This window comes from Electrophorus electricus, chromosome 12 (genome assembly GCF_013358815.1).
Source record: "Electrophorus electricus isolate fEleEle1 chromosome 12, fEleEle1.pri, whole genome shotgun sequence".
NCBI lineage: Eukaryota > Metazoa > Chordata > Actinopteri > Gymnotiformes > Gymnotidae > Electrophorus > Electrophorus electricus.
This window is the reverse complement of record NC_049546.1, coordinates 16735598-16749250: the sequence shown is the minus strand read 5'-3', so window position 1 is coordinate 16749250 and position 13653 is coordinate 16735598. Positions and strand designations below refer to the sequence as shown.

The following is a 13653-nucleotide window of genomic DNA, read 5'->3' as shown; positions in this document are numbered from 1 at the left end:
TTCAGCCAGGTGCTCGAAGTGTTTATATGAAATAAGATAACGGAATAAACCTGATAAACGCCACCCCTACTGAAACCTTCAGTAGTCACGCCATTCCTCTCAGTGAATATTATCAAACGGTGGGGAAAGCTTTATTTGGGCGTGAAGCGCGTACGCCAAGCCGTCTCACGAGTGAGAAGGGGCGGTACCGTTATTCTGCACCACAAACAGGACTGATCGCAACACGACAGGACTGGCGAGGCATGAGGCATGTTGCAGCGTGTGCATCGCTCCGGCTTCACGACTACAATTCACTGTCATCAATGCCGTGACGACTGCAAGAACTTGACATTGTGACCAGTTCTGGTCAGCAAATAGGCTAGAAGATGGCGCCCTCGGGTTCGCGCAACATCAAACGGAACTGTCAGAGAGTTTTATACTGGATCCCTGTGCTGTTCATATGGCTTATTGTGGCATGGTCCTACTACGCCTATGTCGTGCAACTCTGCATAGGTAAGGTTGATTGCGCAGATGTCTCTGAACTTGAGCCGTAACAGAAGACGGAAGCTGGCCACAGTCATGTGCTTTGTATGTGGACTCAACACGGAAAACACTTTTATTATTATTTAATTCTTTAAAATCATAAATCATTCCGTTGTAGGTTCATACTCAAAAGGTTAGCTATCAGGACATAATTAGACTTGTCGCTACGTTAGAAATAACTGCCATGACGTGGTTACGATTGTAGATGATTAGCAGAGAGCTTAAACCATTAAAACTGTTGAGTCACTGCTGACGAGAACAGACAAGTTAATGTGTGTGAAACCATTTTCAGCAGAAGTAGAGAATTTATTATTATTTTCGTCAAAAATGTCATTTTTGTCTAGTTAACATAGTAGTGATACAGGAAAGCCCCAATGAATTCCATTTAATCAGTGGCCATTCTTTACTTACCTTTCATTTCTTTAATTTCATTTAACTGTTTTACAGCTGTCATGAGCATGTCACCATGGAGCCAACTGTGGAGAGCTATAGCACTCCATCAACCTGAATGGAGGAGTTGGTGCTATTGAACATAACACTCTCATTGATGAGAACTGTGCTGAAATCAGTTTTATTTTCTGAGGGGGGGTTGAAGAGAATGAGCATCAAGGGATTCAGTCCTTGTGCAGTTTGTTTCATCTGAGGGAGAGTGAAACCCCCCCAGATAAACTGCGGTAGCTCCTGGAGGTGCGTGAGTGACGTGTTGGAGGCAGAGAGCACAGACCCAACTGCTGATGTTGTTGCTGAGTTATGCCATCCTTTATGCTGAACTGCAGTCAGCTAATCTCTGCAGACAACCCTTTTATAGATGAACTCCCTCTCTGGATAGGATCAAGTGGGAAAACTGTGATCAAATCACCGAACTGCAGTCCAAAACAAAGGAAAACATTGTGCAGGAGAATCACAGAACCACAGAGAACCAGTAGGCTACATCTTCCTGAATCACACTTTGGGCACAGAAATTTTCTTAAGAAGAATAATTAGATAATTAGAATAATTGATAATATCTAATATATACACAGTAATACTTTCACAACATAGTTTACCAAAACAGAAGTGATTGTGTTGTGATGAGAGTCTCTGGGAGTTACTACAAGCAGAATAAAATGGGTGAATCATGACACATGGTCTCCCACAGAGACAGAGCTTGTTCTGAATATGTTATCAGCTGATTATATGTTGGAGCTAATCTGTTTGCCTAGCTGTCAAAGTCAACCCTCCAAATACCTGCTTTTTTGTTGCTGTTCATTTTGTGCACCACTTGCACCATGAAGAGTTGTTTAATGAATTGATGTTTTGTGGGGGGGGGGGGGGGGGGGGGGGGTTTTGTTTTTGTTTTCCTAAAGCATCTTATTCTCTCACTTCTTTTAGCTGTGCCCTACATGTTTGATTTCTGAACTCTCAGGCAGCTGCGAGTGTCAAGTAACTATAGTTCTAGGTGCTATGGCAAGAAGATACCTTAGATCCTCAGTTTAACAATTAAAATAACAGCAAAAGAGTGTATCAACATCCAGAGATTCTGTCTCTCTCTCTGTCACTCACACACACACACACACACACACACACACACACACACACACACACACACACACACACGATTTCTGAGGAACTGATATATCATTAGTGTAGACCACACTATATTACTAGGAACATATCTGGCATTTGTAGTAATTGAAGCTACAGTGAAGAAATATAAAAATGCCATTCATAAACAAAAAATATGATCCTTGTACAAGGGTCATATGGAATCTTACAATGTATCCCATTGATTCCATTGCCATTGTTATGCAAAGATATTTCTTTCGATGTTTGATCTATAGAATAAAAATGATTCATTCTATGATATGGGGTCTTGGAATATGAAAGGAGTGTCAGTTTCGTCTCCGTTCTCCACTGGAGGCTGCTCTCTCTCTGACATATTGCCTTGTTTATACAATGCAGCTTGTCTGGTATCTTAGCAGTGTTTTAGCATCATGGCTTAGACCCCTCCGTGTGAGGATCTAGCAGTTTGGGAGCTGATTAGCAGCTTGTTTCCCTTTGTGTTCGTTCCAGCTTCAGGTATCACTGCAACCACACTGGTGACCATCTGCTGCTGACTGACCTTCTGTGTGCTGCACGGATGTTTTCCGAGATACTTCACAAAATATTACAAGTTTGCTATTAGAAATTGCCAAGTGTATCCATGAAGCTTAGATCAAGAACTGGCACAATGATTGTTTACATGCTTTAAATAAGGTGTTTAGTACTTTTACTGTTAATTTATTGTTTTTATGAGTCTTAATAATGAGCAAAAATGGCATGAAAATATTGGCGAGATGAGACATTGCAAGACTCCAAGCTGTTGGAACATGCTGATATTGACGTTTGTCTCAGGCGAGCATTTTTGAAGTCAGCAAAAAACATTATTTCTGACAGCTGCTGCACATATAAAATTAGAATATGCACAAGGAGAAGAGCTGGGGTGCCAGGAGACAGCTTGCACAGAAATAGCAACACAAAACTGCTTACGGACTTCTAACTTTTTTGTTTGTTTTTCATTCTTTATACAGCAACAGTTGAAAACATGGCGGAGAAAAGTAAGTTCACACATATTTCAGAAAGTACATATTGCCAGTGCCTGACATGAAATCTTCAAAGTGATTTTAGCTGGGAAAACTTAATGCGCTATTAACGAATAATGTCAGAACCATAGTCGTGAGCAAATGAAATACAAATGATCTCTAATTGTTGTTCTAATCAATTATATCGACAATCTATGTTGTGTTTCTTTTGTTCTCCAGTAGTTTACCTACTGGCCTACCATGTACTCTTCATCATGTTTGTATGGGCATATTGGCAAACCATCTTCACCAAGCCTCTGAATCCTCTCAAAGAGGTATGTATTGGCCTTATGCCCAGCAATAAGGTGATTTGCATATTTCAGCTTTGTGTGTGAAGCAGTTAATTACAAACCTGCCGGCAACTTTAACAGTTGATAACAGTGTCATTGTAATTTTGGTCTCAAGCAGCCTGCTCAACCATGTCTCAAGCAGACATTATACTGTGTTTCAATGCAGAATTTCACAGTTGTAGAATTCCTCACAACCCTATGTTTTGATCCAACATATTACACTGGTCTTTAACATAGAAGATGGTTACTGGATAGTCATGCATCCAATTTTGGTACCATATTTTTGTAAGTGTGTTCCACACAATTACATGGCTGACTGGTAACTATAGGCTTTGGAACACTGTGATGTATTTGGTCCTCTCAGTTCCACCTGTCCCACTCTGACAAAGAGCTACTGGAGCGAGAGGATCGTGGAGAATCTCAGCAGGAGATCTTAAGAAGATTAGCCAAGGATTTACCCATCTATACCCGCACAACATCTGGAGGTAGGCTATACTTGCAGCCAGTTCACTTGCAGATTTTTCTGTCAGCAGTACACTATGAACAATATACATTCTACTTAGGAAGCTGAATAATAATTGCACAGTATATTCAGACTAGAGTTTAGCCAAATATCATGTTGTTTCTTAACTTGTCAGTATTTAGCTTATAAACCATGTTTATCTCCATAGCTATCCGCTACTGTGACCGATGCTACGTGGTGAAACCTGACCGATGCCATCACTGTTCAGTCTGTGATAAGTGCGTCCTACATTTACATACCTGGAGTCTATCTTGCTTGTGTAAAAGTTCAACTGCATGACTCAATTTTGTTTCACAGGTGCATCTTGAAGATGGATCACCACTGTCCATGGTATGTACTAGCACAGCAAACAAAAAAAAGAAGAGCAAGAAAGCCAGAAATGTATTCAGATGATAAAATGTACAGGGAGGCACTAAGAATTTTGTAATTTAAAAAAGAGTATCGGTTTGGCCACCTCTAGTTTTTAATTCAAAATGTATGTTTTTTGCAATTTTTTTTATAAATAGGGATGAAACAGCTGATTTTTTTTTTTTTTGTTTGGCGATGCCTTGATGTGCTTTAACAAAAAGAGAGATTGTGAACGGCATTATGAAAGACATGCTAACTCCACTGACAGGGACATGCTAACTCCACTGACATTTGCCCTTGAGTCCAGCCTTGCATTTCCTATTCTCTTGCAGGGTGAACAATTGCGTGGGCTTCTCAAACTACAAGTTTTTTATGCTTTTCCTCACTTACTCTTTGCTGTATTGCCTCTTCGTCACGGCGACAGACCTACAGTACTTCATTCAGTTCTGGACTGTAAGTAGGAATACTTAATTTCAGACATTCTGCGGTTGCATGGGTAGACATAGCTAAAATAATGCTTTATTTCACGTGACCATCTACAACACTTCCTCATGGGAAAGTCCTAGAACATTTAGGGTTGCCTGTATGCTAATGGTGTTTGTTTTGACTTTCACTGTGTTTTTAATTCTATGCAATGTTGATGGCAAAACCCATGAGCGCCTCAAACGATACTGGGTAGCCAACCAATCAGTGACACTGGTAGATTTAGATGCTTCTAGCAGACTTCTGTAGTGGTATAGGGTGTAGAGCATTAGAAGAAGTGCAGGCAGCTATGCACAACTTGGAAAGCCATTCACTGTAGACCTGTCACTGCTTATATAGGAATTTGCTCTAGTACGGTATACTTTTGTCCCACTCATCCTGTATGCTCAATAGCTAGCAAAAACCTAGTGGCAGAGCAAATGTTTTAATACACCTCCTGAAACACTTCCTGTTAGTTCTACCATGCATGTGTACTGCACTGATTGGGATTTCCTTCCTGTGATTTTTTTTTTCCCAGAATGGCTTGCCTGACACTCAAGCCAAGTTCCATATCATGTTCCTGTTCTTTGCTGCCTCCATGTTCTCAGTCAGTCTGGCCTCACTGTTTGCCTATCACTGCTGGCTTGTCTGTAAAAATAGATCCACCCTAGGTGAGTAGGTAAACCCAAAAAGACAAATTTGAAAAAAATTCCAGCTTTGCTTCCAGATACAATTCAGAATGATGATTATTTATCAGGGATGTGATATAGTGTTTCACAATATTCCATTTTTACTTTAGACTGATTAGTTTGTCAGCATTCAGTTAACAAGTAATTTAGCTCTAAAATAAACAAAACAACTTAAAAAAAACCCCATCCTGGTTTGGGACCTGAAACATTGTATTGTATTCAAAGAATCTAAATCAGCATGACACTAATCAAAAAGTTATAGTATTCCTCAAATGGGAAATAACCAACACGGAACACAGAAATATTTTGCACAGAGTAGATCACCGAGATATTGTACTACAATGTCTGAAATGAAACTGAAATAAACAGCTTAGAACTGGAGACAGATGCTGTCTCATTGTGTGCCTTGGTAGATATTTAGACACAAAGGCATTGATACAGTTCTCACAGTGTAATGCTTACTTAGACTTGTTCTGCTGTGATATTTGTTTTAATTTCTTGGGACTTTTTTTGAAGCAGAGCAGTAATATTGCATGTAGAAAAAGTAGGGTGCAAAAATGTTATATGTGTTGAGACAGGTTAATGAAAATTCCTTTGTTTTTCAAATTTGTAGTTTTTTTAACCCAATGTTACAACTTCCAACCTCAGAGGTCTTCCGTGCACCTGCCTTTCGTCATGGAACTGACAAGAATGGTTTCAGTCTCGGTGTAAGCAAGAACTTTCGCCAAGTCTTTGGTGATGAGAAGAAATATTGGCTCCTACCTGTTTTTACCAGGTACACCATGCTGCATTGGTGTTCACTTTGCTTGGGTTACCAAGAAAGTTCTGAAACCTCTTGTGCTTCTTTGCTGTAATTTTAGTCTTGGTGATGGCTGCTCCTTCCCCACCTGCCTAATGAACCCTGACCCTGAACAGCCTGCTTCACCATCTGGAAATGCTGCCATCAAAAGGTTCACATCTCTCACCTGTTTGTTACAATCAGCTATTTGTTAACAATATTTTTAAGTTCCAGGAAATTAAGGTATCGACATCTCAAACAAGACAGGTAGACAAGCAAGTAGAACCTCTGTGCATTGTAACGTTCCAGGCCAGATATGACCGGGGCTAACAGACGTTTAAAGGAGACACAGAGTAACAATGTGTTACATTTATGAAAATATTCTTCACTTGCTTGAAGTTTTGATAAGTAATCTTTTGGTTTGATTCCATATACAGCACTATGTTCATCTCATTTTGTCTCCAGTGATGGAGAAACCCATCTATTCCCTGCTAAACCTCTGAGAGAGTCTCAGAGCCGTCTGCTGAGTAACGGGCTGAGCTGGGCAGAGAGTGAGGGGACAGGCAACAAAGACTGCCAAGGTGAAAGTGACACTATTGTTGCATACTATTGCATACTTTTGTTACTTCCATGCTGAACAGTATATCGTTTGTTAATCTTATTTTTGGCGATACTTATATCACATAAACTTCAAATATGCATACAAGTCCTCTAATGCATGTTTGACCAGTTTTCTGAACAATTTTGGGACCATTTTCATTGTATATAAGAGTTCTGTGGGTTTTTTGATGAATTGCATCACTCACAAAATACAACAAACAGGCACAATTATATGGGTAATATGAGTTATATGGGTTTGACAAAGTGTTTTAATATATGGCAGGGTATATCTCAAACACAGCCGTAATGAGAGTATGTAGTAAAGTACATTCACAATGTACAATGAGTTGCCAGTTTATTAGGCACACTGATCTGGTAACAAGTTACAACAGCTTTGGCCTTCAGAACAGCTTGTGCAGCCACAATAGCTTGCAGTTATGTTCCTGCAACCATTGGTGATGGCATGTGTTTTGTGACATGGATCATTATCATGCTGGAATTGTCTGTTTGAGTGTGGAAAAACTGCCACGGTGGGGTAAATCCAGTCAACAGCGAACAACAACATTCAGATACGTCATGTTGTTCAACCATTCTTCACAAGGTGTGCCAGGAACACACAGTCCATCGCATCATATTCCGACCATGAGGTCAAACCGTTGACCCAGAATGGCTCCTTGGACTCATTTTCCTTGAGAGCTGATCCTTACATCGGCATGAGACAATAGAAACCTGTACAATTTGTGTGAACCTTGAGGAAGGAGAGAGGGATGAAACTAATAAAATGGCAACTCAGTGTAGTATTATGTAATACGTTTGTGAAACCCTATTTTAAAAAAGAATATACTGAATGCAGTATATATTGATTACATTCATTATATTGCTCTGTCAGAGCCAGTGCTCTAATATTGAAGAGATGAACACAGAATATAATAAACAGTAGATGACACAAATATTATCCCACTAAAAGCTAATCTAGGTCATACAGCAAATCCTACTCAGGGATGCCTGAGAGAAGCTTATATATGAAAACAAACTGAATTTTGTCTGCAGTCTCATGATTTGGTCCTTTGTAATGCTATGAAGTATACAGAATGCTTTGAGGCCTGACCTGTTTTTCCTATGTCTGCTTACACAACCCAGTATACCCATCAAAACAATGGAATTGCTTTGTGTACAGTGTGAAGAAATTATTCCTGCTTCTTCTGGATCTGTTCCTTATTCTGAACAGGCACAATCAATCCAGCCATGACTATGGAGAAGGAAACCTAGGTCCATCACAATACGGACTTCTTTAAAGAGAAGAAGGTTTGACTTTTTTTGGCTCCTTTGTATGAATGATCTGACATATTACTCAAAATATATGTAAAAAGAATATTTATTTTAAATTCCAAGTAATTAAAGTGTTTGCCTACATCTGTTAAATGTTTTAAAATGGGTTTTGTTGTGGCCTTTCTCTCTGTTTTTAACAGGTACCGCTATGGTTATGCTCTTTGTCCATGAAAGTAGAAATTCCCATTTGTACCGGAAATGGTGTTTGGCTGCGGCAACATACCACTGTCCATTTGCTTTCTAATCTAATTGCTTGAGTAGGGTGCTTCTTTATAAAAGCTCACTGCAGAATTACAAGTTTGTATATTTATGAGGATGTGGTTAGGACACAGAGTCCATTTTGTACTGTATAGAGACTAAGTGTGTGTACACTGTGCCTAAAGAAACTTGCTGAAAATCGTTGCACTCTGGGTGACATTTGACTTGCACACTTTGTGACCCATTTAGAACTCATTACCATGGATTAAATGATCACCAAAGTTATTATTTACAGTTAATGCCTTGATAAAACTTGTGGTATTTGTGTTTAAGGCTAAATTTTATATCAATTTGGGATTAAATGTGTTTTTGTGCATGCTATGTACTGCATATGTACTATATATATTACATTTCAACTGAAATTTGAAGACCCAACTGAGGCACTGTAATACACACCTCAATTGCTGGGCCATGAACTGCTGTCAAATCTGTTCAAAGGAAGCGCACCTTTTTATGTTTCTCTTGTTGGCATGTTTAGGTAAAGATGTTTGTATTTTTAATAGTCTGTGTCATATTGAGAACCTGTCTTTCTGGCCCTTGTGTATATCAACCTGTATATCACTAATTATTCTAAAATTCATTTGTACAACAGTTCAAATATAAGACATTTTGCTATATTGACATATTTAAGGCACTCACCTAACTTTCCAAATCTTCTACCTTATACATGCTCCAGAGCTGTGCAGGACCAAATGGACGGATAGAGAGGTTTTTGTTCCGAGCCAAAAAAACCCCCCACAGAAGCAGTGACTTACAACCGGCTTGAGAAACAGTAGAATGTTGTGACCTCATAAGCACAGGAAGTACTAGCTCATTTGCACTTTGGATTAATGTACATGTGAAAACCTGTAAACATGAATTCAGTTTTTTTTTCAGTGTTAAAAACAGTGCTGATGCATTAGGAATACATCTAGGAAATAGACATTTCTACTACATTTTTCAATTTTGGAAAATAATTCAAATAAGTAATTTTGTTTGGAAAGGGTATCAGTTGATACTGATATTCCAAATTGTGGTGGTGTATGTTCAGACAGGATTATTAATGTAGTTGCTAATACAAAATGAGAGAATGAACACACCATGCTTGAAATCAGGTATGATGTTTACACAGTTACCGCATTGCAGAAAATGTATCTGTGGCTTTGGACAGAGGGTCAAAATGTCTCCAAGGGCTCAATTTTTCTCTTTGATAATGTTTTTCATTTAATATGATGCCAAGAGTATTGCATGATATAGGATACATCTAAAACAGTACATCAACAGTATCTTTTTCACTAAGGGATAATGTACAGTAGACTAGACAAGTCAAGGCTTTTTAAAAGTGATGGGGCGTTTTTTATGTGCCATTTTCATCTTTATCATGGAACATTATCAAGAAACCCCTTTATTTCATACAATTCTATGAACCAGAGTATAGCGTAATAGCTGATTGCATGTTAACTTTACTTTTTGAAAACTTGTGTTAAAATCATTTTGCCTCACCCAGACCAAATTAAAACTGTACTTCTCATGTTTTCCATAACCAAGTGGATTTATTTATTCTGGATCATCAATTACTAATGATTTGGTGAAATGACTTTTTTAGATTATTTTTTCATTTGAAACAATAAATCACATGCTTTACGTACATTTTATGGTGTTCAGAATTGTTTATGTATAAACACTATCAGTACCTAGATCTACTTTGCATGCAAAAACAATAGAACTGCAAAACACAGATCACCACTTTTCAGATGTTAGAAAATCTGAGGCCTTTATTTACAAAAGCTCTAAAAACAGTCACCCTCGATATTGCATATTTTCAACATGTATATTTTACACGTTAACGGAGTGGAGAGGGGAAAGGAAGAGGGTTAAGTGTTTTTTTTCCACATTCTCCAGAGGCAACAGTCAATGGAAGATAAGCACCGTCCATGCACGTCACATCTCTGTAAAAGCTCAGACCATGACTCAATAGAGCATTTATTCAAAAGCCATCAGTACATGCAGCAGATCTATGCAACACAGACTTGTAAAGCAGTACAATACAAAAAACCCAAACAGCACAAAATGTGCATGACTGAAAAACCAGCACTACAGGTAACGTTAAACCTAATTCCACTGACACTGAGTACTTGAGTTGGTTAAGATTTTTTTAAAGAAGCATAATGAATAAAAGGCATTGAATTTTTACTAAAACTATACAAAACCTTCAAGTCACTTTAAAAAAATGAAATGAAGACAATCTTGATACAGAAGTGACCTCAGTCCAATTAAATAGTGGCAGTTTTGCATCACACTTCTAATTTTGTGGTAAAATGTGTAAGCCCAACATTATGGTAAAATCAGTGCAAGGCCTCATTTGTGCCGGTAAGTGCCTGTATTTGCGTGTGAGACTGTGGGGCACTGTCTGTCTCAAGCTACTGCAGATTGTGAAAAATGGATAGTACTCCTCTGCTCAGGGAACCACCACGCTTGTAGGTTACTGGTATACTGCTGTTTGCTAAATAAGATGCATAATTCAACACGACATGACAATGAATGCAATAAATTAATTATTTAAAAAAACAAACAAACAAAAACAAACAAACAAACAAACCAAAAAAAAAACAAAAAAAAAAACCAAAACATAAAATGTAGCTTAATTTTAAGGCTGAGCTCTGCGGGGGAGGGGGGAATAAAACACCCTTTTTTTTTTATACTCATCATAAAACAGGAACAACTTGTGACAAAATGTTAACGTAGAGAAGGCAACAAAGTGGAGGAAGTTCTTTTAGCTTTACATTTAAAATCAAGAGTCTCGCTGGAGCTTTAAAGTGCAAATTCCTATTGAACATTTTATGAAAAACTAAAAAACCCATGTTTTTAAGCCCTGCAGGTCTCTACAGTGAGGGGGGGTTCTTGTTGTGTCATGACTGCTGTTTGCTGGCTTCCTCTTCATAGGCGTTGCCTGTGCCGTTCTGGACGTAGGACGAGCCAGAGCCCAGGCCATACAAGTGACCACAGTACTTAGCATCATCAATGTGATCCTCAAAAAACATCTGAAACCAAGGACAACAACTCAAGGTGTGATGGGCACAACCTACACACAAATCATTATAGGAGTTTTGTGATGAAATGACACTCTTGCTTTCTTTTTTTTTGTGAGCACAGAAGTCTAAAGAAGAGCTGCATCTTCGCAAGGACTCGGGCTCAAGCAAGAAAAATACATAAGGGAAAGAGAAACACTGGGGTTTGGACATTGTCACCTACTTCTCTCATCTTAAAGAAAGCCATTCCTGTGAGGAGAGAGTCCGAGCCTGCCTGATGCTGAGGGCCAATCCTCTCTAGCTCCAGCTGCTCTGCCACCTCCTGCAAGCCACCCTACACAGCACACAACAACAACTCATCATGCAAGGTCTCCAAATATACATGTTGAACATCTCACTTCTTTTTCAGCTTCAAGGGCCATGCAACCTTTAGTGTGCTCTAGAAACAGATTTCTAGAATGTACGCAAACATTTAAATAAATAAAGTCAGAGGTCGCATGCCTTCAGGTTTTTGCAGCTCTTCATGAGGTATTTGACATCATATATAATGGGGAAAAACAAACGAAGAATCTCAAAGAAGTCAACCTCCTCTTCTGGCAATTTGGAGTTGGACAAAATTTTGATTAGATAACCAAAGTCATAGCCACTAAATGGGAAGAGCACAGAAAAAAAGTGAAAAAATTGTGAATAAATGAGCATAGATCACAATTCACAACTGCTTAAAGTCAAAAGAAAGTAAGGTATATATGACAAAGTACCATCATAGATTATTTTCTTACGTCGATTACTAATAAGGCTATAAATCTAAATAGGTTTTTAAACAGGATAAGAGTCTTTCCAGGTGAACACACATTCTGCACATAAACACACATTCTAGGATTTCAGACTCCTTTAAAATGCATTTTTTCATTACAAAATTACCTATGAAATGACAGCCACTTGACACCTTCACAGAGCACCACACCTGAAGTCATAAGAAGCTCTGCAAAATACAGTGTCTCAATGCCCTCTTCTTCATGCTTTTTGAACTGGATACCTGATGTAGTCAGTAGCTCAATAGAATCCTGTGCGTACATATCTTCTCTGAAAGAACGTTGTCAAAGACATATCGTTATGGCCATACTTTACTGTATGCTCAGTTTTAAACAAAGCTCAGTTTTAAACAAAATCTCATGCTTATGGATAACTAAAAGCAAAATGAATCTTATACTCAAACCTCTTGGAAGCTCAAATGTAACAGTGCAAACTTGTATAGGTAAAAGAATGAATTAACATATCTCTACATAAGACCCAACACTGCCCTTACGTGAGGTTAAATTTGAAGTTGAATTGCCACGTTGATGTTCCTGGTGGGTATTCCCCCTGTTCATTCATAAAAGTAAGGCCGAGTTGGATGATCTTCAGCAAATCAACATTACATCGCAGCAGCTGGTACTGGTAGTCCGCATTGCTTCTGAACTCTCCAATTGGTCGTGCAACTACACCTGGAAACTCTGTGTCCTGTAGGCAAACAAAATGACTAGCATGATAGAACACTGCATTTCTGCAGGTTTTTAAAAAGCCAAGGTTGTATTAAAAAAAAAGAAGCTTACCATTGCTATATAATTGTATTTTCGGATCACCTGGCGAATCCTTTTCAGCTCCTCGTCCAGGTTACTAGCCCATACCTCACATATTCTTTGGCTATGATCCACAGTGGCTGCGGGCATAGTGCCACTTTCAGATGGAAGGCATCAAAAATGAAAAATATAATCCCTTTGGGACAATTTCATAGAATTTTAAGTTCTGTTCTCTTTTGACCTGAAAAGGAAGACCATCACAATGGCAACATGAGTAGTCTAATGCATGAAATGAGTAGTTCTAGCCACTACTTTCCTGCATTAAAAGGGCAAGGGGCAATGCATAAACTTGACAACAATCATGTGTTCAGTGGGCTGCCGCATTCACGCAACATATGCAACTGAATACAACCATAATATCTGCTGTTACACGTCTAATGGGGCACATAGTTACAGCTCACATTTAGGACTTTTGTGTGGCTAGGCTGATTTAACTGTCATCTCAGGAGGCAGTTTACTGACTCAACTTGGCAAGTGGTCATTGATCATGCATGTACAAGTTACTCAGGAATCATGTTTGTCAATATTGGTAAAATATAATTTTAAAGTTGCAAATATAACTGTTGTCAGGAAGCTGAAAGACTGGAAAAAAGATGGACAGCTTAGATATAGCTAAATGGTTTTGGG

General features: G+C 38.6%; 2 protein-coding genes across 7 annotated transcripts in view; one reads left to right on the top strand and one right to left on the bottom strand.

Annotated features, from left to right (window-relative positions):
- The first annotated feature begins 128 nt into the window (after positions 1–128).
- Positions 129–10026, top strand: zdhhc2 (zinc finger DHHC-type palmitoyltransferase 2). Of its 6 annotated transcripts, XM_027012985.2 has the most exons (15): positions 403–492; positions 970–1444; positions 2575–2757; positions 3072–3098; positions 3303–3397; positions 3777–3897; positions 4084–4153; positions 4233–4265; positions 4616–4736; positions 5284–5416; positions 6083–6209; positions 6295–6384; positions 6678–6793; positions 8041–8117; positions 8282–10026. In XM_027012985.2, the coding sequence occupies exons 4-14, from the start codon at positions 3086–3088 to the stop codon at positions 8079–8081; spliced, it is 960 nt and encodes a 319-aa protein (XP_026868786.1). In that variant the 5' UTR covers positions 403–492; positions 970–1444; positions 2575–2757; positions 3072–3085; the 3' UTR covers positions 8082–8117; positions 8282–10026. The 6 variants fall into 6 exon arrangements, with proteins under 6 accessions (XP_026868785.1, XP_026868784.1, XP_026868786.1 ...); XM_027012982.2 differs by lacking the exon at positions 2575–2757 and having other exon boundaries at positions 3306–3397; XM_027012981.2 differs by lacking the exon at positions 2575–2757 and having other exon boundaries at positions 9076–10026.
- Positions 10027–10120: 94 nt separating this feature from the next.
- cnot7 (CCR4-NOT transcription complex, subunit 7) overlaps positions 10121–13653 on the bottom strand; it is a 4175-nt gene continuing 642 nt past the window's right edge. The window contains exons 2-7 of the mRNA XM_027012986.2: positions 13000–13207; positions 12714–12907; positions 12329–12490; positions 11909–12053; positions 11631–11741; positions 10121–11419 (exon numbers count right to left, since the gene is read on the bottom strand). Coding sequence (XP_026868787.1) covers positions 11288–11419; positions 11631–11741; positions 11909–12053; positions 12329–12490; positions 12714–12907; positions 13000–13116 — 861 coding nt within the window. The 5' untranslated portion in view covers positions 13117–13207 and the 3' untranslated portion in view covers positions 10121–11287. The remainder of the gene's footprint in view (positions 11420–11630; positions 11742–11908; positions 12054–12328; positions 12491–12713; positions 12908–12999; positions 13208–13653) is intronic.